The 27,679-nt window shown below is 47.0% G+C and overlaps 1 protein-coding gene across 1 annotated transcript in view; it reads left to right on the top strand.

Moving 5' to 3' along the window:
* Window positions 1–27,679, top strand: part of LOC140426764 (dedicator of cytokinesis protein 2-like) — a 1,003,703-nt gene that overhangs the window by 223,103 nt on the left and 752,921 nt on the right. Inside the window, exons 14-17 of the mRNA XM_072511919.1 lie at window positions 3,878–4,002; window positions 6,686–6,784; window positions 25,733–25,805; window positions 26,033–26,136. Coding sequence (XP_072368020.1) covers window positions 3,878–4,002; window positions 6,686–6,784; window positions 25,733–25,805; window positions 26,033–26,136 — 401 coding nt within the window. The remainder of the gene's footprint in view (window positions 1–3,877; window positions 4,003–6,685; window positions 6,785–25,732; window positions 25,806–26,032; window positions 26,137–27,679) is intronic.

The following is a 27,679-nucleotide window of genomic DNA, read 5'->3' on the forward strand; positions in this document are numbered from 1 at the left end:
CACCAGACCCAATCCCAGTTACAAAAGTGTCCCGCATAAGGAGATCTGAGTGCTCCTTAGCTGTAACGTCCTGGCAGTCACAGTCCCGAACTAGTGGGATCAGGGGCCTCCAGAAGTCCTCGATTAACTCACCAGGTAGTTGAGTACGCGTTGCGAGCGCGTGTCTGACGAAGAGCGTGTTCATCTTCTGCTCATAATTTTCTTTGAGTCGAGTCATGGCATCAGCGTAATTGGGCGCATCCTGGATCAGCAGGAAGACTTTGGAGCTGAGTCTGGAGTACAATATTTGAATCTTCTGAGCCTCTGGAACAGGGGTCGGCGCCGCGTTGATATACGCTTCAAAACAAGCCAGCCAGTGCTGAAAGTCTTTTCTGGCATCGCTTGCGTGTGGATCCAGCTGCAGGCGGTCTGGTTTAATCCGGAGGTCCATCTTCTGAATCTGATACTAATAAATTGAGGCACGATCAATTTGACTGGAGACAAAGTTGAATCCAAACTGACACTTTATTAGTATCAGATGTGTGGCCTCCCACAGCAGCTAACGAAATGGCTGCGAGCTGGAGGCCACGCATATTTATAACCCGGCTCCTGGGTGGAGCTAGCATTCAGGGGCTCCGGTGAACCTGTAGTGCAGGTTCTACCGTACAACCCTTAATATAAGAACTCGGTGGTTTACCACACTAAATAAAACTAAATACTACTTTAAAATGGTGCCTCCATTATGCCCATTTATTGCTCATTCCCAAACCTGATTCACTGAACACAACACTTATTTCCCTCGATGTGGGATATTGACAGATAGATATCATGTGCATATGACAGGGATACACTAAAGTAAACTAGTGTTCTCAATGGCCCCCGGTGACAAGCTTACAAATCCCGTTACCTCTCAAGTCAACAATGATTGAAGACAGTTCAGGAAAATGTTCTGACATGCTTTCTCAAACTCTCAGCTCTCTGAAGAATCACACAGACTCAAAACGTTAACTCTGTTTCTCGCTCCACAGATGCTGCCAGATCTGCTGAGTTTATTCAGAATTTTCTGTTTTTATTTCAGGAAAATGCAGCTTGGAAGCTCTTGTACGTCAAAGCTTTCACCTTTCAAAGGTGCAGTTATTAGCTTGATCTAGCTGGCGTTACAGGTGGCCACAGCCCTGCCTGTTGTGAAATTGTTTTGAGCAGCTGTGAATTTGACGTCATTTGGCTGGCTTCTGAAGCCTGCTCTGTGCTCGCGTGCGATCTGACAAGGGGATTTATTCTCACCTGCAGGGGACTAGATTAGGATGTCAAGCATTGTTATAATTCTGGTGAGAGAACAGTCTCAGGTGCTGCATTTTTCAAGCCTGACTCATTCATCCTCAGGCCTCTTCAGAATCAGGGTCAATTTTATAGGTGTCTGTCACAACTCCTGATCCTTTATATTCATCACAACACACTTGGTACAGTGATTGAAGTCTACGATAACATTAGAAATGAAGTGACAAACCGTTCGTCGAATACCTCACAGAAAGATAGAGGGAATGGAAAAGAAGAAGACAGCAGCAGCAACCCGGGGGGGGGGAGGAACCAGAAGGACTCTCAGGGATGTTAGTGTATAAGTATAATATGTATACATATATATGTATATGTTGTTATAGGTAATTGTATACTGGACTGCTGAATTGTATTTTTGGAGAGTATTTATTTGGGACAAGGCAGTTGCCATTTAGTTTTGTTTTTTAATTTTGATGTTGTTTATATATTATTTATTTCTTGTTTAAAAAACTGGCCATTGTTATTTATATTGTTATATTACTGTGTAAAAGATACACAATGTACTGTTATGGTTGGCCAAATATTTTGAATAAAATATATTTTAAAAAAAAGAAATGAAGTGACAGGTTAAGTTAGTGACATAATGGAAACAGGTGGGCTGATGAGGAGATGATTTTATGAGGTTTTGAGCAGAGTGGTTGATAGGTTAAGGAGATCTTGAGCGAGGAAACAAATGAAAGAGTAATGGCACATTTAAAATCCAGTATCTAGCCAATTTGATTAACTCTGCAAGATGTCAAGAAATGGCGGAAGGTCCTGGATGTTGTAAAAGCCATGACAACATTCCTGAAGTAGTACTAAAGACTTATGCTACATAACTAACCACATCCCTGGTGAAGCTGTTCCAATATGGCGACAATATTCTCATCTATATTAGGATGTGGAAAATTGCTCAGGTACGTCCTGCCCATAAATTAGCGAGACATATCCAACCTATTCAACCCAGCCAATTACTGCCCCCTCAATCTACTCTCAATTATAAGCAAAATATTGGAAAGGGTCGTCGACAGTGTTATCAAGCGGCACTTAGACACTCACCCAATCAATAACACCCAGTTTGTGTTCTGCCAGGGTCATTTTGCTCCTGACCTCATTACAGCCTGAGGTCAAACTTGGATGAAAGAGCGAACATCCAAAGATGAAGTGAGAGCGACTGCGCTTGATATCAAGGCAACATATGACCAAGTGTGACAACAAGGAGTCCTAGTAAAACTGAAGTCAATGGGAATCAGGGCTAAAACACCCCACTGGTTAGAGTCATAACTAGCACAAAGGAAGATGGTTGTGGTTGCTGGAGGCAAATCGTTTCAGACTCGGGGCACTGGAGTTCCTCAGCGCCCGAGGCCTAACCATCTTCAACTATTTCATCTTCACCCTTCCTCCATCATAAGGTCAGAAGTGGGGATGTTCATATATCTTCAGCACCATCTGTGACTCCTCAGGCACTGAAGCAGTCCATGTCCAAATGCAGCAAAAACCTAGACCATATCTAGGCTTCGACTGACAAGTGGCAAGTAATTTTCATGCCCCATAACTGTTAGGCTATGACCATTTCCATCAAGGGAGAATCTAATCATCTCCCCTTGACATCCAATGGCATTGCCATCGCTAAATCCCCACTATCAACATCCTGGGCCAGAAAGTGAACTGGACCAGCCTGAGGCTGCAAGAGCAAGTCAGATGCTGGGAATTCTGTGGTGAGTAACCCGCCTCCTGACTCCCCAATGCCTGTCCACCATCTATGAGGCACAAGGCTGCAGTGTGATGGAATGCTCCCTACTTGCTTGGATGAATGCAGCTCCAACAACACTCCAGGCACTTGACACAATCTAGGACAAAGCAGCCCGCTCGATTAGCAGCCCAACCACCACCTAAAATATTAATTCCCCCCATCATTGACGAACAGTGGCAGTAGTGTGCACCATCTACAAGATGTATTGCAGCAACTCATCAAACCTCTTTCAACAGCAACTTCTAAACCGACGACTGGTACCACTTAGAAGGACGTAGGCAGCAGATACATGGGAACACCACCACCTGGAAGTTCACCTCTAAGTCACTCACCATCCTGACTTGGAACTATATCACCATTGCTTCACTGTCATTGGATCAAAATTCTGGAACTCCCTCCTTAATAGCACTGTGGGTGTTCCTACCCTACATGGACTGTAGTGATTCGAGATGGCATCTCACTACCACTTCTCATGGGCAATTAGTGATGGGCAATAAATGCTGACCTAGCCTACGACCCCCACGTCCTGTGAATGAATAAATAAAAATGGATTCAGAGAGAAGTAGACTCAATAAAAATGGATTGGTTTATGAATTAATACTGCCTCCTGAAAATAGCATTGTCCATGGCGGTTCTGGTGCTTGAGTTACTGATGATGGGCTGTTGTTGCAGAAAGCTCTGCTCCGGGGGCTTTAGTTGGAATGAAGAGCTGAAAGATGAGGTATGTTGGAGGGCATTTTGTTAACTGTCGCACTACATGTCTGTTTTTACATGCCCAAAATATCACAAAACTGCTCATCACAGGTATTCTACTATTTCATTCCTCTGCAGGTGATGTTAGGAATGACATTTACATCAGCATCCAGTACGGAGACTTTGACAAATACAACAAGACCACACAGAAGAATGTGGAAGTTATAATGTGTGTGTGCAATGAAGATGGTAAAATTATTCCGGTAATTATTTCTTCTCAGGGTCGAATTTGGGAGACCAATGGCATTTGGTAGAGAGAACAATAAGGTTTGAAATTTTCTGCTCTCCTGAAGGTACATTGAGGAATGGTTTGTGGGCTAATCCTCAGTGGCTTCATTCAAGTGCATAATCATATCCAGGGCATACAGAAAATGGCCTGATTCAGGGGCTTTAGGAATTAGTTTCAAGGCTAATCTTGTCCACAGTGTGACATCTGCATTGAAGGTTTTAAACATTTTTCATAAGGTGTCAATGAGACCAAGAACATAACCCTGTCTGATTTTTCTGGTCCTTGAACCAAGGAAGCCCAGGCCAAATGTTGTCAATCATCTGCTGCCTTTAGCTGTCATTGTGCACGATTCACGGACTCAAGTTAAAGTCCGCTGAACGGCATGTTTAGCGGGGTGTTTCTCGGTGACTGCACTGCTGAGAAACATCCCGCTATCCAACGGCACTTTGACTATTTTTTGGCCTCGGGGAAATTCTCTCCGCCAAGGCTGCACTTAAAGTGATTTCCTGCTGGTGAGCTGGTGTTGGCCAGCAGGAAAGGCTCCTCGCAGATCGGTCCGCCATTCTGGAAGGCTGCCCGGATTCTTCCTTCCCCCACCTTTCAGAACCCCCCCTGCTCTTTTGACCCCCCCCTCACAATCCAACCTTTAGGAGGCCCCCAGGAATCCCCCTTTGCCCCATTCTGCCTGGCAAGGCAACCCGGGCATCTGACACCTGGGCACCATGGTACCCTGGCAATGCTGCTGGAACACTGGAATGCCACTTGGGCACCTTGACAGGTGCAAGGCTGGCAATGCCATGGTGCCCAGGTGCCAAGGGAAGTGCCAATGTGCCACCCTGACCACCCGGGTTCTCCATTGGCCTGGGAGATCCCCCCAGGTGCCGATATGACTGACCTACGTGTTTGTGGACCAGTACCAAATGACGCCCTGGCGAGTTCTCCCAAGGGTGGCCGTTGAGTCCCGGGCGCCAGGTGAATCCGACGTCAGGGTATTTAAATGAGCATTACGCCTCATTTAAATATTCAGATTTGGGTCTCGCACAGCGAAAGCGTGATCCAGATCACGCCGGGCAGAGTGAGTCAGGTATCTCCTGCAAGGTTTTGCGCTGGATGCAACTGGGTTACTGATTCACGCTACTAGATAACGCAGCAGAGACTGAAGCATCCTCATGATCAATGAGATTCAGTGCAACATTGTGTTGTAGATTTATCAACTAAGTAATCGCTGAAGCACTCCTAACAACTTTCTGTGTGCAAATTAGTGAAAATATTATGAGAGTTGGTATTAAAACTGGAATTGGGAAGAGGGCAATAGTGCTTCAGGAATTGGGAGGACAGCAAAAAATGGGGCAATTGAGGGAGAATACCAATGGTATGCCACCAATAAATGGGGTGATCATGAGAAGATACCAATGAATGGGAGAATAATGCAGGACAGCACTAAATGAGGGTATTAGTGGAGGACTCCAGTGAATGGAGAAATATGGGGATTGCACCGGTAAAATTATGGATCGTGTGGCTCAGTGGGGAGCATCCCTGCTCCTGAACCAGAGCTCTGGGTTTGACTCCCACTCCAGGACATGATGGCCAAGGAAAATGCATTCATAACGTGCTTCAGGGTTGAATATCAACCTGCAAAATCCATCCATCACATGTCTGTGGCAGGGGGTAAGAGAGGGAGGGACATCTGGTCGACAACACTTGGTGCAGAGTGGCACCACTCCAGCTATCTCTGGCGACAGGCTAGTGACATGTTTCGAATCAGATGAAAGTAAAATTGGGTATCACTAATGGGGGCGAGGTGGGTATGAAGTAGAAGAGGTACCAGTAAATAAGAAAATTGATGGAAGGTACCTATAAATAGAGAAATTGCAGGGAGGCTTCCATTACATGGACAATGGCGGAAAGGTACCATTAAAGAGCGTTGTAAAGTGGAGGAGGCACCAGTGGACATTGGTGGAGGACACTCATTATTTTGTCTTGAAAAGTGAAGATGAGTGACTCCGTAGAGCTTTAAAATGATGATGTGTTGGACAGGGTAGGTTGGCATAGCAGTGTTTTCAGACAGAGGTGTGTAAGATTCAGGGCCATTGATATGACATAGTCATGAATAAATCCAGTATGAAATTCAGTGGAAACTTTTCAAGAATGGTGAGAATGTAGAACATGCACAACAAGGATGTAGTTGAGGCTCAAGGGGAATCTAGATAAACACATGAGAGAGAGAAAGGCATTATAGAATACATTATTAGGGTGAGGTGAAGTAGATAGGTTTGGGGGAATCTCATGTGGAGCATGAACGCCAGCATTTACGTGTTGGGCTAAATGGTCTGTTTAGGTTCAGTAGATTCAGTGTCATTCATTTCACCGTCGGGTTGTCAAAATGTGATTGGACGCATTTCAGGAGGCCTCATCAAATGACCTCCATTTGTCCAACCCTGCTCATAGGTTGCTAACCGTGAACCCTCATACCGCAACACCTTCACTGACTGATTGGAAATTCGTCATCGCCTGTTGGAAGATTCACATTGCACATTGTGATGATTGCCAATATTTGGTGCAGTTAAGGTGTTCTGTTATGTGAGACTCTGATATTACTATTATCTGTGCAGAGGTTATTTAATCAGTATTTATAAAATTGAACTATTTTGTCACAGAATGCCATTTGCCTGGGTGCAGGAGACAAGCTAGTCAGTGAATATCGATCCGTCATCTACTATCAGGTCAAGCAGCCCCGTTGGATAGAGACAATCAAGGTTAGTGAAAACAGTGGACTATTACACAGCTGTTTCTCAACTGGGAATTATATGAAAAAAAACTCACGTTTATACAGCACTTTTCATGACCTCATGATGTTCCAAAGTGCTTGATAGCCAATGAAGTAGTTTTGAAGTGTGACCACTATTATGATGTAAAGACGCCGAGGTGGTCAATTCGCGCGCAAATAGCAATGAAGTAAATGAACCAGCAGTGGCTCATTTTCAATTTGGAAAGCCTGGCCATGTTTTGGATAGGAGGTCTTGTGGCGCAGTGGTCGCAGAGCTAGAAGATCCAGATTCAAGTCTCAGAATGGGATTTGATGGCCAAGAAAGGTGCATGCTTAATATAGCCAAACAATTTGATTATCAAGCTATGAATCCTTAAAGTACACCTGATGGCAGATGACAACAGCAAACCACTCCAGTACTTTGCCAAGCATTATCATGGATGAATCAAGTAGAGGTCCTTGGTTGCCAACACTCCCTTGGTCCCTATGATGCAGAGATGCCAGCGTTGGACTGGGGTGAGCACAGTAAGAAGTCTTACAACACCAGGTTAAAGATCAACATTTGTTTGGAATCTTGAGCTTTCGGAGGGTCGCTACTTCATCTTACTATCCTTTGGTATCTGAAATAGAAGGATGTTCCATTTTGTTAATATCAAATGTAAGATCACCAAGGCTAAAACAATAACTCTGGCTATTACTTTGACAATTTTGAAAATGCATTTTCAATTTGCTTTATATATTTGACAGTATAGAGGAAACAATTGCCTCAGTTTAAGGAACATCAACGCATAATCATATTGCAATTTGATTTTTGAACATGAGAAAGGAAAGATGTGGATCAGGCAAAGAAGTACTTTCACAGCAGTCTGGAAGGTTAAGCATAAAAACATCATAGTTTTACATTTTGGCAAAACTCTGTGTATGAAAATCCTCCGTGATCAACACCAGCAAAGTCAGCAAGAACCATTGAATCACTTCCTGAAAGTATAGGTTCCAATGTGATGATATCTCTATAAATATTTTGTGACAAGCATTGGGTCACACATAGAAACTCTTTCTGTAGTTGTTTAATGTGAATAACTGACTTATATAATTCTTTTAACATCGTGAAACCTCCCAAAGTGCATCGTAGGAAACGTAAATGGAAAAAGTGAAAATAAACATCAGGGCATATGATCAAAAAGTTGGTCAAAATGAGTGTCTTTAAAGAGTAGAGGTGGGAAAAGACACTGAGGTTTAGGGAGGAAATTTCAGAACCTAGGGCGGGATTCTCCAATCCCCTGCCGGGCCGGAGAATCGCCGGGGGGGGGCGGTGTGAATCCTGCCCCGCCACCCCGACGCCGGCTGCCGAATTCTCCGGCGCTGGGTTTCTGGCGGGGGCGGTAATCGCGTTGCGCTGGTCGGGGGCTGTTGGCAGCGGCCTCACCTGGCAATTCTCCACTCCGCGATGGGCCGAGCGGCCACCCATTATCGACCTGTCCCGCCGGCGTAAATTACACAAGGTTCTTACCGGCGGTACCTGGCTCTGCGGGCGGCCTGCGGAGTCCTCAGGGGGGGAGGGGCGCTGGGGAATCCGGCCCTGGGCGGGGCCCCCACGGTGGCCTGGCCCGCAATCGGGGCCCACCGATCTGTGGGCAGGCCTGCGCCATGGGGGCACTCTTTCCCCTCCGCGCCAACTGCTGTAGAGCTCCGCCATGGTCATCGCGGAGAAGAAACCTACTGCGCATGCGCAGGAATCACGGCAGCGGTTCTGAGAACACGCTGGCGTTATAGCGCATGTGCCAACACACACCGGCGGAGGCCCTTCGGCACCGGTTGGCGCGGCGCCAATCACTCCAGCGCCAACCTAGCCCCCGAAGGTGCAGAGGATTCCGCACCTTCCGGGCGGCCCGACACCGGAGTGCTTCACGCCACTTGCCAGCCAGATACCGGAGAATCCCATCCCTAGTTCCTGGACAATTGAACGCATGGCCACCAATAATGAGGTGACTTTAAGGAAGGTGAAGGAAGGAGAGGGGGTGGAACAGAGATTAGAATTGGAGGACAACACACTTCTCAGAGGGTAGTATGGCTGAAGTATATGGCAGAGGTAGGAAGATGTGAGGTATGGAGGGATTTGAAAAGAAGGATAAGAATCTTAAATGTGAGGCATGGGTGGACCTCGAGTCAGTGAGCAGAGGAGTGTTGGAGAAATGGGAGCTTGTCGGAAAAGTATGGTGATAATCATGGGTTATTAGTCGGTGGAGGGGTTCCACCTGAGGTGGCAGCCATTAATTTCCTACTTTAAAGATTTGGCCATCATCAGTTGTTAATGGGGCGGGGGGCTAGCTCTTATTATTGGGGTACGTTATTTTCATCTTTCTTTGGGTGGGATTTATATGATCAGTTGTGTGGTTTTTTTTGCAACATTGTACTATGTAATATTGGTTTGCTGGGCTGTTTGATGTTGATGTCATGTTGGTTATAAATGAAAATTTTCAATAAAAATATATATTTTTAAAGATAATCATAGGTTATTTTAATCTAATTATAGACTGGGAAAATCAAAAAGGGAAAGGCAGCCTAGATCAGGAGTTCCCAGAATGATTCCGGAGTAGTTTCTTAAAACACCTTCTGGAGTCAAACCAAGAGCAGGCTATACTAGACTGCAATGCGATAGAATTAATTGAAAATCTCATAGTGAAGGTACCCCTGGGTTGCAGACATCATAATATGATTGAATTTTACTTAGAAACAGTGAGTCTAAGACTAGTATTTTAAACTTAAATGGGGACAATTATGTGGGAATGAAAGCGGAGCTAACTAAAGTCAACCAGTCAGTTAGATTAAAAGATAGGTCAATAGAGATGCAGTGGCAGATAAAGGGATATTGCAGAATACACAGAATAAATACATTTTAATGAGATAGAAAAATTCCAAGGGTATCTGTGGTTAATGAATAAAGTTAAAGACACTATCAAACTTTAAAAAAAGGCATATAATTGTGCAAAAACGGGTGGCAGATCTGAAAGTTGGACAGAATAAGAATATAAAGAACCACAAAGAATGACAAAATTATTAATAAGGAGGGCAAAATTAGAGTAAGAGAGAAAGTTAACTGGAAATATAAGGACGGACAATAAGGGTTTCTACAGATACTTTAATAAGGAAAGAGTTAACAAAGTGAGATTTGGTCCGATAGAAAGTGAGTCTGGGGAATTGATAATGGAAAAAACAGAAATGGCAGATGAATTGAACAGGTATTTTGCATAGGTCTTCACTATGGCGGATATAAATAACATACCTGAAATAGCTGGAAATCAGGAATTGGAAGCAATAGAGGAATTCAGGAAAATTACAATTATCAGGGACACTGTATTCAGAAAACGTTTAGAGCTGCGGGCTGACAAATCGCTGGGTCCAATAGACTTCATCCGAGGAAATTAAAAGAAGTGGCTAGTGAGATAGTTGATTGGTTTTAATTTTCCAAAATTCCCTGGATTTGGAGAAGATGCATTAATTAGATTGAATTTTATTCAAAAAGATGGTATACAGAAAACAGCAAAGTGAATGGACAAAGATCTGGCAAATGGAGTATAATGTGGGAAAATGTGAAATAGTCCTTTCTGGCAGGAAAAGTAAAAAAGCTTATTATCTAAACGATTAGAGGTTGCAGAGCTCTGAGGTGCAGAGACATCTGGGTGTCCCAGTGAATGAATCAGAAGGCTAGTAAGCAGGTCCAGCAAGTAATTAAGAAAGCTAATGGAATGCTATCATCGATTGTGAGGCTAACGCAAAGTAAAAGTATGGATGGTAAGCTTCATTCATACAGGACACCAGTGCGATGACACCTGGAGTGCTGTGTACAGTGTTGGCCAGCTTACTTAAGGAAGGATATAAATGCTTTGGAAGCAGTTCAGGAAAGGATTACTGGGTTAATACCAGACTGGGTGAGTTGTTATGAGGAAAGGTTGGACAAACTGGGCTTGTATCCCCTGAAGTTTAGAAGAATAAATGGCGACTTGATTGAAACAGACAGGGCATGATCTAATGTCTGTAACCTCCTGCCTATACCCAATAACATTTCACACCCTTGTTGATCAAGTGTCGATCTACTTTTGTCCCGAAAACATTGACATTTACTGCTCAACATGACCAGCAAATCTTGCGAGAGGGCGGCACGGTAGCATAGTGGTTAGCACTTTTGCTTCACAGCTCCAGGGTCCCAGGTTCGATTCCTGGCTTGGGTCACTGTCTGTGCAGAGTCTGTACGTTCTCCTGGTGTCTGCGTGGGTTTCCTCCGGGTGCTCTGGTTTCCTCCCATAAGTCCCAAAAGTGTGCTGTTAGGTAATTTGCACATTCTGAATACTCCCCTGTGTACCTGAACAGGTGCTGGAATATGGTGACTCTGAGCTTTTCTCAGTAACTTCATTGCAGTATTAATATAAGCTTACTTGTGACAATAATAAAGATCGTTAGATTGTGATATTTACCCAGCTCACCACGCTTCGCAAGATCTAACGTGAGCAGCTAGTCTTGCTTTAATATGCACTCGCCGGATCTACCCAAAGACTTGGGAGCTACTTCCTTCGACTTGGAGACCCTAGGTGAGCGCCGTTTAGCACTGGTTTCCACAAACAGGACCAGGTGGAATGGCACTTGGGGGGTGTCTCCCAGGGGATTGGGGACAAGGTGGTCAGGCTCTGGGCAGGGTGGCATCCTGGCAATGCCACCTGGGTGCCACCCTGGCAATGCCTGGATACCCAGGTGGTGCTGCCAACCTGGAATGGGCACGACCAGAGTGCAAGGCTGGTGGTGCCCGAGTTGCATTTTGTCCATGCCAGGGATCGGATCCAGGGGTGCCCTGCCCTTATTAGGTGGGGTATGGGGGGATTTGATGACCCCCTTATAGGCGAGTTGGGGCGCTGGGAGGGTTCGACAGTCGCACTGGGAGGTCTTGAGATCAGGGTGCCACTTCCTCCGTGTAGGAGATGAGGCTAAGTGTGGCTTCAGTGGGACGTTCCCGCTGACCCAAAATAAAACAGAGTCCCGTTAGATAGTGGTTCAAAGAGCTTGACACAGGACTCTGTTTCATTTCCGTTAGAACTTGCCCGTAATATGCTGAGGGAGCTTGACAGGATGGATGTGGGGAGGATATATCCTCTAGTGGGAGAATCTGGAAGTATTAAAAATAAGGGGTCAACCATTGAAGACAAATATGAAAAGAATTATTTTCTCTGAGGGCAATGAGTCTTGAGAACTCCCTGTCTCAAAAGGCAGAGGAAGGAGAGCCAATGTTTTCGGGACAGAAGTAGATCGACACTTGATCAACAAGGGTGTGAAATGTTATTGGGGACAGACAGGAGGTTACAGTCACATCAGCCAAAGTCTTGTTGAATGGCAGAGTCGGCATGAGGGGCCAGGTGGCCTACTCCTGCTCCTAATTCATATGTTTGTATGTATATGTTTGTCTGACCTAGTTCAAGCTCAAATATGGATGAAAAAGTTTTGGACGAGGTTGCGGTTACGGGTAGAAGAGTTTTTAATCAATGAATTATTTGCTGCTCATTGGACACGGGATATGTCAGTAGTGAGAATTACACATTTCCCCCTTAAAGCAACAAACCATGTTTGAATGCAGAACTGTACAAAATAGTAGTGTAATGTATGATGGATTACACAGTATATCACTCTCATTGCACCTCTGGAGTTCAGTTCTTGTGTCCATGTTTGAACCAAACATGGTCAGGAGTTGAGCGGCCCTGGCAGAATACAAACTGAGCATCAGTGAGCAGGTTATTGCAAAGCAAGTGCCGCTTGATAGCACTGTTCATAACCCCTTGCATCACTTTACTGAGGATCGAGAGGAGACTGATGGGGTGATAGTTGGCTGAACTGGATTTGTCCTACTTTTTGTGTATGGGACATACAAGGGCAATTTTCCACATTTCTGGGTAGATGCAGTGTTGTAGTTGCACTGTGGACTTCCGGTGGCGATCGCGAACGGAGCGGCCGCAGCAAAGACGCTCCCGCACAGCCATGAAATCACGGCTTTTTTGGGGGGGGCTTATCCCGGGGAATTTTCAACAAAAAAAAAATTCCTTAGTCCCCGCGATTTCGGCCCTGCCCAGGCGCCAAAGCTCCGATCCACGGAGCTGGAGCGGGAGAGAAAAAAAAAGGAGAGACTGGTCCCGGTGAGCTGCACGTGGAGGAGGAGTGGGGATCGCTCAGAAACGGCCTGAAAGTCGGAGCACGGAGAGGATCACAAGAACAAAATAAGAATTTTTAAATTCAACCTTCCTTGTTCCTCTCCTGCAAATTTAAAAAAAAAACTTTTTTAAAGGGGAAAAGAAATTTAAAAATCCCTTTTTATTAAAAAAAAATTGTTTTTAAAAGGAAGGCACAGACAGAAATATGCCTCCAAATAATAAATTGAGGGGACGGCGGGATGTAAGAAGGAACAGCAGCGAAGGCGAAGGAAAAAAGCAGGAGCTGCGGCCACGCAGGCAGATGACCCCACGGGGCGAGGCGGAGGTTCAGGCGAATCACGAAGCTGAACAGCTGGCGAGCCGAGCAGCTGACCAGGAACAGGACGCGGCGACCATCCCCCCCCCCCCCCTTCCCCCCCCCAGTGGGAGGAATGGAGAAGCTGAAAACGGAAATAAACGGCATAAAGGAGATAAAAACGTAGATAAACGCCATGAGGGAGGCACTCAGGACGGAGCTCCACACAATGATGAAGGAGATGCTGGCGGAGACAACAGAAAAAATGCAGCGAACCATCAACGGCCTGGAAAGGAAGGTGGAGGTGCAGGAGAAAACTATTCAGGGGTTGGAGAGGGCCGCCTCGGACCAAAGCGACAGGATGGTAACTCAGGAAACCGAGGTGAAAAGGCTGGTAACGACCCAGGGGAGCCTAAGAGGGAAAGTGGAGGACCAGGAAAATAGGTCCAGACGGCTGAATGTTAAAATAGTGGGTCTGCCAGAGGGCTTGGAGGGCAGAGATCCAACAGACTATGTCACCCAAATGCTGGGCAAGCTAGTGGGAAGGGAGAAGTTCCCAAACCCCCCAGAAATCAACAGGGCGCACAGGTCGCTCCGACCCAGGCCCAAAGCCGGGGAGCAGCCCAGAACGATTATCGTGAAGCTGCACAGGTTCCAAGACAGGGAAAAAATCCTAAAGTGGGCCCGACAGACGAAAGCGAGCACGTGGGAAGGGAAGACCATAAGTGTGTATCAGGACATTGGGGCGGACCTGGCCAAAAGAAGGGCTGAATTCAACAGGGCCAAGTCAGCACTCTACAAAAGTAATGTGAAATTTGGGATGTTATTCCCGGCCAAACTCTGGGTAACATTTCAGGTGAAGGAGCTGTTTTTTAACACCCCAGCGGCAGCGGAGGAGTTTGTTAGAGCAAACAAACTGGGGGAGGGACAGCCACAACGGCCATCATGAAAGCGACGGGGATGGAAAAGAAAGAAAGAATCGGAACAAAGAGCAGAGGGCAGACCGCAAACAGAGACAATACGATCACGAACTGTACACATGTGTTTGGTGCACTGTGCGGGACTGTGCTGACTCATTCCCGGGCTCGTTCCATCTCTCAATGCAATGGGGGGGAGCGAAGCAAGGTGAATGAGGGTGAAAAAGGCGGACAGGAGAGCGAGACAAGGGCTAGCAAAAGGAAGGTGAAACAGGACCAGAGCAGGGCAAGTGCTGGGAGGGGGGCCACCGTGCTAGCGAGGAGGGCTAACACGGGAGGGCAGGAAGAAAAGGAGGGCCGCGGCGCGCTTCTCAGGGGAGAGGGAACGCCTGGCACAAAGAGAAGGGGGGGGGCAGGGCAGAAGGGGGGAAAGAACACAGGGGGGGGGAACAGAGGAACAGGGACTAAGGGGGGGGGAGAGGAGTCGGGGGGAGAGCGCAGAACAAAAGAGAAGCAAAGGGAAGGGTGAGGTAGATAAGCAGCACGAACACGGGCCTCGGCAGGCATGGAGCAGGGCGAGGAACAAAGACGGTGCCACAAACAGTCACTCGGGAGGGCTTCAGGACGAAGGGAGATCCTGGAGTGCAGGGGCGCAGCCACGTGGCGTACACACAGCTGGCGGCCATGGTGGGTACCCCCTGGACAAAAGGAAACCCTGGAGCCCGACCTCATGGTGAGAGCAGTGACCGCGGCCATTTTGTACGGCCGCCTAACGAAGGGAAACCCCGGAGGGCAGGGGCGCATCCACCAGGTAAGTATGGGTGACCCCGCAGGACTGGGGGGTCAAAAACACCCCACCACGATTGTTACCTGGAACTTAAGGGGACTCAACGGCCTGGTCAAAAGATCCAGAGGCTTTACCCACCTAAGAAGCCTGAAAGCAGACATAATCTACCTGCAAGAGACGCACCTGAGGGAGAAGGACCGACGGCTGGTAAGGAAGTGCTGGGTGGGACAGACATACCACTCATACTACGTGACGAGGGCTAGGGGAGTAGCAATATTAATTAGTAAGAGGACGAGGTTTACGACAGTTACGGACCCAGGGGGACGGTACGTCATGGTCAGCGGTGTCCTGGAAGGGGCACCAGTCATACTGGTAACTGTGTACGCTCCCAACTGGGACGACACAGTATTCATAAAGAAGACTGTCGTGTTGCGTGCTCTGCTACACAGACGAACCAACACGGTTGCGGAAGGTACAACTCAGCTTTATTACTAACAACATTAACATTTGTAAACTGATTACTGTGGTTCGTTCATTACCCTCTAACCTGTGGACCCAGCCCTAACATTATCTTGGAGAGGCACTCAGCACATGGTGAATGTCTGAGTGGCTTGCTGTGAGCACTGTGCCCTGAGCTGTCTCCTGCTGGAATCAATCGGAAGTGTCGTGTTCCCCGTTTTATAGTGTGCCTGCTCTTGCTTGTGATTGGCTGTGATGTTGCGTGTGTGTTGATTGGTCCGTTGATCTGTCCATCAGTGTGTATGTGTGTTTGCACCATGATGTTTATCTGAATATCATGACATCCCCCTTTTTTACAAGAACATGTGCCTATGTGGTAATAAATATAGATGTGTACTGAGTGCAGCTGAATGTGTGTGTGTGCAATATCTACAACATGTACATGAGGCTAAACCATATACATAGGAAGGTGTCAGGTGCAACATAGCAACGAGGTTGTACCATCAACAAAACAAGTGTGAACATCAAGCATCAAAAACAAACTCCGTAACGACAAAAGAGAAACTTATTAACATAGTGGCATAAAAATTTAGTGAGTCCAATGTTCAAACAGGCTCATAAGTCCAGCCTAGTAGGTGGGCGACGAATTCGGGTTGACCGCCTCAAGGATGGGTCAGGAACCACCAGCTGAGGAATGGGCCTGGCCTCAGGCAGCAGAGGAATGGTCATTGAGGTACCCTCAATAATGACGCTTAGAGAATAAACTGTAAAGAAGGCTTTATTAGACTAATACATATGCTAGAGCTAGAGACGAGAGCTGACTGTTACACAGACCATGAGGCAGCCCTTTATGTATGGATCCCAGATGGGCGGAGCCAGAGGCGGAGTCCCCAGGGTTCCAAGCCCGGTCTTAAAGGGGACATCACCTTACATGATAATAAGGCAGTAACCGTTCATCACAGTCATGGTGGCAGGAAGCTCCACGAATTCGACATCAGGAACAACAGGAGGGCGTGGCACGGGCGTATGATCACGTAGCGAGCGCGGAAGCAGGCGAAGAGCCCGGCGATTGCGCCGGCAAATGGAGCCATCAGGTATGCGAACCAGGAACGAGCGGGGAGCCACGCGTCGGAAAACTTCGGCAGTTGCCGACCAGCCACCCTCCGGTAGGTGGATGCGGACGTTGTCTCCAGGCGCCAAGGTAGGAAGATCAGTTGCCCGAGTGTCGTGTGCCACCTTCTGCTGAGCACTCTGCTGTCGCATCCTTTGCAGTACTGGAATGTGGTCGAGTGTAGAGACAAGAATGGATGGCACAGTGGTCCTGAGGGCACGACCCACCAACAGCTGAGCTGGTGAGAGACCAGCGGCTAGTGGAGCCGAGCGATAGGCCAGCAGGGTTAAGCAGAAATCCGATCCGGCATCAGCAGCCTTGCAGAGGAGCCGCTTGACGATATGAACGCCCTTTTCCGCCTTGGCATTTGACTAGGGATGCAGAGGGCTGGACGTCACGTGTGTGAAGCCATATGAAGCAGCAAAAGAAGATAATTCTTGGCTTGCAAAACAGGACCCATTGTCCGACATGACAGTAATCGGAATGCCATGTCGAGCGAAGGTGTCTTTGCATGCCCTTATGACAGCGGACAATGTTAAATCGTGCAGGCGTATGACCTCTGGATAATTTGAAAGGTAATCGATGATGATTACGTAGTCCCTGCCAAGTGCATGGAAGAGGTCCACACCAACCTTCGCCCAGGGGGACGTCACCAACTCATGGGGCAGAAGCGTCTCGGGGGGTTGCGCTGGCTGTAACCTTTGGCAGGTGGGCAGTTGAGCACCATGTTGACAATGTCATCGCTGATGCCCGGCCAGTATACAGCTTCTCGGGCCCTCCGTCTGCACTTCTCAACCCCGAGATGGCCTTCGTGCAGTTGGTCAAGGACCAGCTTGTGCATGCTGTGTGGAACCACAATCCGGTCCAGCTTTAGGAGGACACCGTCAATGACGGCCAAGTCGTCCCGGACATTGTAGAATTGTGGGCACTGTCCTTTGGGCCACCCTCTGGTCATGTGGCACAGCGCTGTTCTGTGGGGGTCATGGCCCGCGAGGCATAGGCGACCGGGGCCCATGATGCAGTGTCGTCACGTTGCAGGAGTACCGCCCCAATGCCGGACTGGCTGGCATCAGTCGAGATCTTCGTATCCCGAGAGGTGTCGAAGAACGCCAATACCGGGGCTGTGGTGAGCTTAATTTTGAGCTCCTCCCATTCCTGCTGGTGTGCGGGCAGCCACTGGAACTCCGTGGACTTCTTAACTAGGTGGCGAAGAGTCGTTGTGTGGGAGGCCAGGTTGGGAATGAACTTCCCCAGGAAGTGGACCATGCCTAGAAAGCGTAGCACTGCTTTCTTGTCTGCCGGCTGCGGCATGGCTGCATCCGGACGCACTCGCGACCGGGATATATGGTCCCCCCAGAAACTTTAGCTCAGTTTGGCCAAAGGAGCACTTTGCTCGGTTGAGGCGCAGGCCGTGTTCCCGTATCCGCGCGAAGACACGCTGGAGATGACTGATGTGCTCCTGTGGTGTGGTGGACCAGATGATGACGTCGTCAACATAGACGCGCTCCCCTTCGATGCCCTCCATCATCTGTTCCATGATTCTGTGGAATACCTCGGATGCCGAGATGATGCCAAACGGCATAATGTTATAGCAGAACCTGCCGAAAGGAGTATTGAAGGTGCACAGCTTTCGGCTGGACTGATCCAGTTGGATCTGCCAAAAACCCTTCGAGGCATCAAGCTTTGTGAAAATTTTAGCCCGGGCCATTTCGCTCGTGATCTCCTCCCGTTTGGGTATGGGGTAGTGTTCCCTCATGATGTTGTTGTTCAGGTCTTTCGGGTCGTTGCAGATCCGGAGTTCGTCAGAGGGCTTTTTATCGCACACCGTGGAGCTGATCCATGGCGTGGGCTCCGTGACCCGGTATGGCACTCCTTGGTCCTGGAGATCCTGCAGCTGCTGCTTGAGGCGGTCTTTGAGTGGTGCTGGGACTCTACGAGATGCGTGAATGACCGGGGTGGCATCCAGTTTGAGCCGTATTCTGTAGGTATCGGGCAGTGTGCCCATGCCTTCGAATGCCTCCTGGTTGTGGGCGAGGAGTGATTGAAGCTGTGCCCTAAATTCTGCATCCGGGAAGTCTGATGTGCCTTCTGGAGACAGAGCGTGTACCCGCTGATTGAGGTGGAGAACCTTGCATGCCTGTGCGCCTAGCAGGCAGTCCTTTGATGAACCAACAATCTCGAAGGACAGTGTGGCCTTTTACGCATTGTGCGTCACTTGATGCTGGCAGGATCCCATGGCCGGGATAACGTTTCCGTTATAGTCGACCATCTTGCAACGGGATGGCCGAATTGGTGGTCTAACCTTCAAGGCGTAGAAGGCTGACCATGCTATCAGGTTGGCGGAGGCACCAGTGTCCAGACGGAATATGATTGGTGATCAGTTGACTGTTAGGGTGGCACACCATTCATCACCCGGATTGACACTGTTCACTGGCATCGGCTGGTGGGTCCTGCTTGGAGACATCCGGTTCCTGTCGATGACCGCAACGCGGAAGGCTTCCCGGTCGTCTGTATTGCCGGTCTGAATATCGTCTGGGTATGATTCGGAGTATGGAGGCTGAATGGTCCGCACGTCCCTGCGAGGCTGTCGGAATTGGGGAGCGTTGGCAGGTTGAGCTACTCGGCAGCAGGCAGCGTAGTGGCCCATCTTGCCACAGCGGAGGCATTGTCGGTTCTTTGCTGGACGTTGCCGCTTTAAATGTGCGTATCCACAGTTGCCGCACGTCGTGATGTCATGGCGTTCATTGCGCCATTGCGCATGCGCAGTTCGGTCCTGCGTAGAGCGCGCCTGCGTGTCACGTCCCTCTGCGTCAACGTCTCTTTTGGCGGGTACAAGCGCGGGGCGCCGCGAAAAGCACGCAAAATGGCCGCCCCCATCCGGGCCACGGGCCGGGAGGACCCCGATGGAGTGGACACGCTCGGCCTCGTAGGACCCCTGCCTTGCCGATTCAGCCGCGTAGGACCCCTGCCGTGCCGATTCGGCCGCTTGGAATTGGGAGTAGCAGCTGGTCGCGTTTTCATGGAGGATGCAGGCTTCGATGGCGGTGGCTAGGCTGACACTTTTTATCATGAGGAGCTGCTGGCGTAGGGCGCCCGAGGTGACCCCAAATACTATCTGGTCCTGAATCATGGAATCGGAGGTGGCCTCGTAACCGCAGGACTGCGCGAGGATACGGAGGTGTGTAAGGAAAGATTGAAAAGGCTCATCCTTACCTTGCAGGCGCTGCTGGAAGAGGTACCTCTCGAAACTCTCATTTACCTCGACGTTGAAGTGTTGCTCGAGTTTGAGAAGGACCGTCTTGTACTGGACGTGATCCGACAAAAATGGGAGGACGAACTGGGGACAGAGGTAGGATGGGGACTCTGGAGCGAAGCACTGAGCAGGGTGAACTCCACCTCCTCCTGCGCAAGGCTAAGCCTAATGCAGCTCAAAGTGGTGCACAGAGCGCACCTGACCAGAACCCGAATGAGAAGGTTCTTCCCGGAGGTGGAGGACAAATTGTGAGCGGTGCCAGAGGGCCCCGGCCAACCACACCCACATGTTTTGGGCTAGCCCCAAGCTTGCTGGTTCTGGACCGCCTTCTCCGAGGCAATGTCCAAGGTTGTGGGGGTGAGGGTGAAGCCATGCCCAATAGTGGCAATCTTCGGGGTATCGGAGCAGCCAGAGTTACACATGGTGAAGGGGCCAACGCCCTTGCTTTCGCTTCCCTAATCGCACGCCGGAGAATCCTGCTCGGCTGGCGATCGGCAGCACCACCCACAGCTGCGGACTGGCTTGCTGACCTGTCGGAATTTCTCCACCTGGAGAAGATTAAGTACGCCATCCGAGGGTCAGAGGAAGGCTTCCTGGACACTTGGGGGCAGTTTGTCGGTCTGTTCCAAAACCTGTTCGAGGCTAACAATGAGGAGTAACCTAATAAGAATTTTTTTATTTATCATTAAAACATCAAGATAGATGAGTTACCAAAAGACTGCGCAACCCGAGGGGGGAGGCGGAAGGAAGGCAGGGAAACCACGAGAGATGATTCCACTCTGTCCGGAAAATAAAAGAAAAGCACAGCCGAAGCCGGGGGGGGGTGGGGTGAACGGGGAAGGGGGAGGAACCATAGACCGATCCAGAGGTCAATGAAAGGCACGTAGGGTCAGTTAAACAAAGGACAAACTAAACCTCTGTATAATAAAGGAAATGTGATATGTGTATATACAACTGTTAATAAATATGAGAAATGCCAATAAAAAGATTTTTTTTAAATCTAAAAAAAGTAGTTGTACTGTGTCACCTTGGCTAGGGGCACAGCAATTCCTGAAGGACGTCTTCGGTAATATTGCCGGAATATTGTCAGGGCCCATAGCCTTCAGCCGTTGCTTAATATCACATGGAGTGAATTGAGTTGGCTGAAGACTGCCATCTGTGATGCTGGGGACCTCCGGAGGAGGCCGAGATGGATCATTGTTTGCTTCAGCCTCACACGATCAAACCTGACCGTACTCAAATAGCTCGCAAGCTCTTTTTAAAGAACGGCGACTTTGATGGAACATTGGAGGGCTTGCCTATTCATCAAGTTCAGGGTGGGAGGAGCACATTTCATCATCCAAATGTAAAACAATAACTGACAATCCCTGGTTCATTTCTGTGCTATTTATCACTGTTAGGCTGTAAAACTCCCCTGTTGACTGCAGTTCTGTAAGAGAAAAATTACCATTGCTGAATGTGTACCTGGAGGAAAAATCAATAATTAATCATAGAAAGTGCAAGGAGAACAATCATGTGTTAAGTGTTGATTTTATTTTCGGTGGTAGTTTGTGACAGCCCCCAGAATCCCACCAGTATGGTACATAGGTGGGAACCAACCACCAGCAAGGTCACATGGGTTTGATGAACCTTTTGTTCATCATAATTTCACCCGATAGCAAAATTAACATCGGCACTAAATTCATAGAGGATGCTAACCTTTGTCTGAGCTGCATAAGGTTCAAAGCTGTCAATGCGAAGGGGTTGCTCAGCCTTCCAGGGATTAATGATTAAATCATTAAATGACAACTGCTGGTACATCTCAATAGTCAGCTCATTCCTTTCCTTCCACTACTCTTTCCTCCTTAGTTTATTGTGAGCGTATTTTTAGAACATTGCTCACCAGTCTAGAGCACTTGAGTTACCATGACAACGACCACAGCAATTCAGATAGTGGTCTGCCTGCTAAACACTGTGGTTGACCAATGGAGGTGCAAGCTTGCATGAAGAAACCCTATATGAAGAAGCGCTAAAGTAACAATCAGCTATCTCATCCTGGAAAAGACACAAGGCAGCTGCTTTGGAAAATAGACATTGGTGTCATGAATTTGGGCTGTTTGGCATTGTGGGGCAGAATGGAAAGACCCTTTCTCTGGACCTAACTGTGCTATCCTATCTAAGATTGCCTGATGTTGGCATTGGGTGTCAAAATAGAACAAAATCCATTCCCAGGACTAACCCCTCCAAATAAAATAAAGATTCACATGTGCATATATCAGTTGCTCAAGAGTGTTCTTTCAACAACTAGACTACTTTTTGTTCTGTAATCCTTATTACCCTTTTTGAATTAGAAAAAAACTATCAATCTCTGTTTGCAACTCTCAGTTCGCACTCCAGCTGAACTATTTTAGGAAGAGAGTAGCAGATTTCCCTTTATATGAAGAAATAATATCCACCAGCCCCAAATGGCCTAACTCTAATTTTAAGGTTATGCCCCCTTTGTTCCAGTATGCCAACACCAGACATCACACTTTTTCTCTCTTTTCATGGGAGTGTACCTTTAAGAAATGTTTTTGTCTTATCACATGGCTTCAGTGATGTCATTGTGTGGGTGGAGCTGGGCTGTGGCTCTGAGAGTTTTTACTTTCAGTTTGAGTTTGGAGCTGGTTTGTGGCTCTGAGGTTTTTACTTTCGTTTTGAGTTTGGACTGGTTTTGAACTGCACAGGTTGAAAGAAGTGTCTCTCTATCTTAATTTTAAAAAGCTGTTTCCAGATTGCTTGATAATTTAAAAAAGATAATTGCTTTCTGGAAGGAATTCAAACCTGCTGTTTGAAAAGGGAAGCAGAATATCAATGACAAGTCTCATATCAGTAAGAATGCTGTGTGCTGGGCCACACCTTTAAAAAAGGGTTTCTGTTTTTACTTGGATTTTGTTATTGAATTGGAACAGTTACGGGGCAATTTATTAAGGGTTATACATAGATTACTGTAGCTGTGTAGGGTCTTTATGTTTGTAGTTAATAATAATTCTGACTGTGTGTTTATACAAATGTTAACTAAATTCGTAGAATAAAGCTTGTTTTATTGATTAAAAGCGTCTAAGAACTCTGTTGAATAACACCTGAAAGACAGGCTCTTGTGCTCATCGTAACCAAAATCAATAAACAGTTATAGGTCAGGTGAACTCCATAATATACTTTGGAGTTGTTAAACCCTGACCCATGACACTCTCTACCCTATCAAATCCTTTAAGTATCTTAAATACCTCAGTTGGATCACCTCTTGGTCTTCAGTATTCAAAGGCAGACAAGTCTAATCTATGCTGCATCCTTAAAATTTAACGCTTTTCACGTTATCATTCTGGTTTATCGTTCTGGTAAATCGGCACTGGACCCTCTCCAAGTTCAGTATATTTCTCGAGGTGCAGTGCCCTGGGGCAAATGCAGTACTCCAAATTCTTGACCTAAAGGTCAACATTCCTCAGCATTTAAAAAAATGTTTGTGCCTTTTGAAATCCGATGCCAACATCAAACAATGCAGTAGGCTATACTTCATTCATCCATGGGATGGAGGCATCACTGACCAGGCTAGCATTTATTATCCATTGCGAAATGCATTTGGCAAGATGTTGATGCTGCCTAATCATATTCAGCAGTCCGTGTGGTAAAGGTATTCCCCCAGTGCTGTTGCAGTCCCAGGATTTCTACCCAGTGACAAATAATTAAATCGAAAGCTATTTCCAAATCAGGAAAGGCGAAGTCACACGGGGTCAGGGGTTAACTGGCAAGATAGATACAGAACTGGCTAGGTCATAGAAGGCAGAGAGTAGCAATGGAAGGGTGCTTTTCTGATTGGAGGGCTGTGACTAGTGGTGTTCCGCAGGGATCAGGGCTGGGACCTTTGCTGTTCGTAGCATATATAAATGATTTGGAGGAAAATGTAACTGGTCTGATTAGTAAGTTTGCGGACGACACAAAGTTGGTGGAATTGCGGATAGCGATGAGGACTGTCAGAGGATACAGCAGGATTTAGATCGTTTGGAGACTTGGGTAGAGAGAGGGCAGACGGAATTTAATCCGTACAAATGTGAGGTAATGCATTTTGGAAGATCTAATACAGGGAGGGAATATACAGTGAATGGTAGAACCCTCAAGAGTATTGACAGTCAGAGAGATCTAGGTGTACAGATCCACAGGTCACTGAAAGGGACAACACAGGTGGAGAAGGTAGTCAAGAAGGCATACTGCATGCTGGTCTTCATTGGCCGGGTCATTGAGCATAAAAATTGGCAAATCATGTTGCAGCTGTATAGAACCTTGGTTAGGCCATACTTGGAGTATAGTGTTCAATTCTGGTCGCCACATTACCAGAAGGATGTGGAGGCTTTAGAGAGGGTGCAGAAGAGATTTACCATGATGCTGCCTGGTATGGTGGGCATTAGCTATGAGGAGAGGTTGAATAAACGTGGTTTGTTCTCACTGGAACGACAGAGGTTGAGGGGCGACCTGATAGGGGTCTACAAAATTATGAGGGGCATAGACAGAGTGGATAGTCAGAGATATATTCTCAGGGTAGAGGGATTAATTACTAGCGGGCATAGGTTTAAGGTGCGAGGGGCAAGGTTTAAAGGAGATCTATGAGGCAAGTTTTTTACATAGAAGGTAGTGGGTACCTGGAACTCGCTGCCGGAGGAGGTGGTGGAAGCAGGGACGATAGTGCCGTTTAAGGGGCATCTTGACAAATACATGAATAGGATGGGAATAGAGGGATACGGACCCAGGAAGTGTAGAAGATTTTAGTTTAGACGGGCAGCATGGTCGGCGCAGGCTTGGAGGGCCGAAGAGCCTGTTCCTGTGCTGTACTTTTCTTTGTTTGTGTGTGACTTGGACAAATTTGCAATTGGTGATGTTCCATGCATCTGCTACACTTGTTCTGCCAGCTGGTGGTGGTCATGGTTTGGAAGGTGCTGTTAAAGGAGTTTGGGCATGCAGACTCTGCTGCTATCGTGCACCAGTGCTGGGGTGAGTGAAAGTTTAAGATGGTGGATGGGGTACCAGTCAAGTGGGCTAGATACTGTTGAACGTCTTTGAGTGTTGTTGGAGATGCACTCATCCCGGCAAGTGGAAAATGTTCCATCAGGAAATATGGGGAGGGGTGGGCTAGTGATATTTAAATTCAATTAACAAAAAAATAGTAGATGGATTTTTAAAATTCCAACTATTATTTTTTGTTAATTGAATTTAAATACCACTAGCCCACCCCTCCCAGCACATACCTTTTGCAGCTGTGTCCAGCTCCATCACTGCAATTTCATTGAACACGGAATCCTAGAATCCTTACGGTGCAGAAGGCATTCATTCAGCCCATCAAGTCTACACTGACCCTCTGAAAGATCACCCTAACACTGCCCACTCCCCTGCTTCACCCCCGCAACCCTAAGTTGGTTACTAAGGGGAAATTTAATCATGGTCAATCCACTTAACCTGCACATCTTTGCATTGTAGTAGGGAACTGAAGCACCCGGAGGAAACCCACGCACACATTGGAGGAATGTGTAAACTCCACACAGTCACCCAAGGTTGGAATCGAACCCGGGTCCGTGGCACTGTGAGGCAGCAGTGCTAGCCACTGTGCCACCCGAAATCATGTGGCAGGTTCCCAGTTACACAAGTAATTGGGTGTCTGCTACATTTTCAGTGGTGGAGCAGTAACTGACCCAAGGGAATTCTTGGCCAATAAACTAAGCTTGACGCAAGAGCTTTTCATGGCAGTGTTTCACCCATAGGAAGAGATTTTGTCCCAACACAAGTTTGAGCTGGTGTGTACTGAGAACATGAAGTTAAAAAAAAATGAGTTGAAAAACGGAACGACATAGATGCTTATTTATTATGGTAAATTAAGATATATACTCGCTGTTTGATTTCCACCCTTACCTGTCTGTTACTAGGTGGCCATTCCAATGGAAGAAATGCAAAGAATACACCTGAGGTTTATGTTTAGACACAGATCATCGCAAGAGTGTAAGTACAATTTATTGTGCACTTTTCATCCAGAAATACTTCAAAGAAGCATAATCAGACAAAGAGTAATGATTATCACTCCCTCACTCCTCACTCAATCTTTTGCCGAGTTCCTCGTTCTTCCCTTCACGTGTCATACACTCTTTGCCGAACCTCATACTTACTTTCTTCCCTCACTCCTTCTAGACGCTTCCATAACTTTCCTTTACTGCCTTTGTTACTTGCAGCGAAAGACAAGAGTGAAAAGAATTTTGCAATGGCCTTTGTAAGACTGATGAAAGATGATGGTACAACACTGCAAGATGGTGCTCATGAACTGCTAGTGTATAAGGTATGTTTTCACTATGGTTGGTCACATATTAATCTCCTGACAGTAGCTTATTATCTATTAGCTGCATGGATGTTAGATAGTTACCGACAGCAATTTTTAATATAATGTTAGAATCATAAAGCCATAGAAAGTTTGTGGCACAGAAAGCAGTCATGCGGCCTGTTGAGTTTGCACCAGCCAAAAACAGGCCACCTCATCTAATCGCACTTTACAGCATTTGGTCCGCAGCCCTGCAGGTCACAGCACTTGAGGGGCATATCCAGATATGTTTTAAATGAGTTGAAGGTTTCTGCCTCCACTCCTCTTTGGGCAGAGAGTTCTAGATCCCTCTTCATCTCCCATCTAATCTTTCTCCCAATCAATTTAAATTTATGCCCCCTAGTCACTAACCTCTGCTAATGTAAATAGGCCCCACCCATCCATTTTATCCAGGCCCCTCACAATCAAATCTCCCTTCAGTCTCCTCTGTCCCAGCGAGAACAATCCCAGCCTATCCAATCTTTCCTCATCGCTGTATTTTTTCATCCCTGGCCACATCCTCAAAGATCTCCTCTGTACTCTCTCCAGGGTAATTACATATTTTCTCTAATGAGATACCCAGAACTACCCAAAAACAAAAGCAAAATACTGAGGCTGCTGGAAAACTGAAATAAAAACCGAGAATGCTGAAAAAGGTCAGCAGGTATGGCAGCATCTGTGGAGAGAAACAGAATTAATGTTTCAAGTCCACATGGCTCTTCGGAGCTGAAGAGAGGTAGAAATATGATGGGTTTTATACCATTGAAGGGAAGGTGGAGCAAGATAGGTCAGAAATAGGTGGGGAATTAGGACAGATTTGACAGAGATGTCATGGATACAAGAAAAAAGGGAGTAGTAAATGATAGTGTTAAAGACTAAGGCAGTTGTTAATTGTGGCATAATGGTCAGCTAGCAGAATGTATTAATAACAGAGCAAGGGTCGGTGTTGTCGGGAAACAAAACATAAGAACAAGTTTTAGATTGGCCCTGTGGAGGGGGATGGGACTTTTTTTAAAAAATCAGAATGGAGGGCAGAGTTCATGGTCTGAAGTTTTTCAACTCAACATTAAGCCCAGAAGGCTGCAAAGTGCCTAATTTGAAGATGAGGTGCTGTTCCTCGGGATAGTTAAAGGTACAACATTAACAGACCTTCAATGCTTCGGCACCACACCTGTATTCAGTGAGAATTGGAAAATGGTGGTCAAACCTGTCGTGTTAGGTACACTGGTCTAACACTGGCTGAAACTGGATGCAGCTTAGATCAGAAAGATACTCCAGACCTTGAAGTTAGTTCAATCAGGTTTATTGAACTAATAGCACAGTTCTCTGTGAGTTCGACTCTCTGCTAACTTAAGTGTGGTTACTCTGTCTGAACCAGACTAGCTCTTAGCCACGTGGTGGAGGTGTGAGATTGTAACAACATCCTTGACTGACCCGCTAGATGTTCATCAGTGGAAAGAGGCAGAGTGTGAGTGCCTCGTGTCTTTTATAGTCAGATCCCACCACTGAGTGTCCTGCCTGCTTA

The sequence above is a fragment of the Scyliorhinus torazame genome, chromosome 7 (genome assembly GCF_047496885.1).
Source record: "Scyliorhinus torazame isolate Kashiwa2021f chromosome 7, sScyTor2.1, whole genome shotgun sequence".
NCBI classification, from domain to species: Eukaryota; Metazoa; Chordata; class Chondrichthyes; order Carcharhiniformes; family Scyliorhinidae; genus Scyliorhinus; species Scyliorhinus torazame.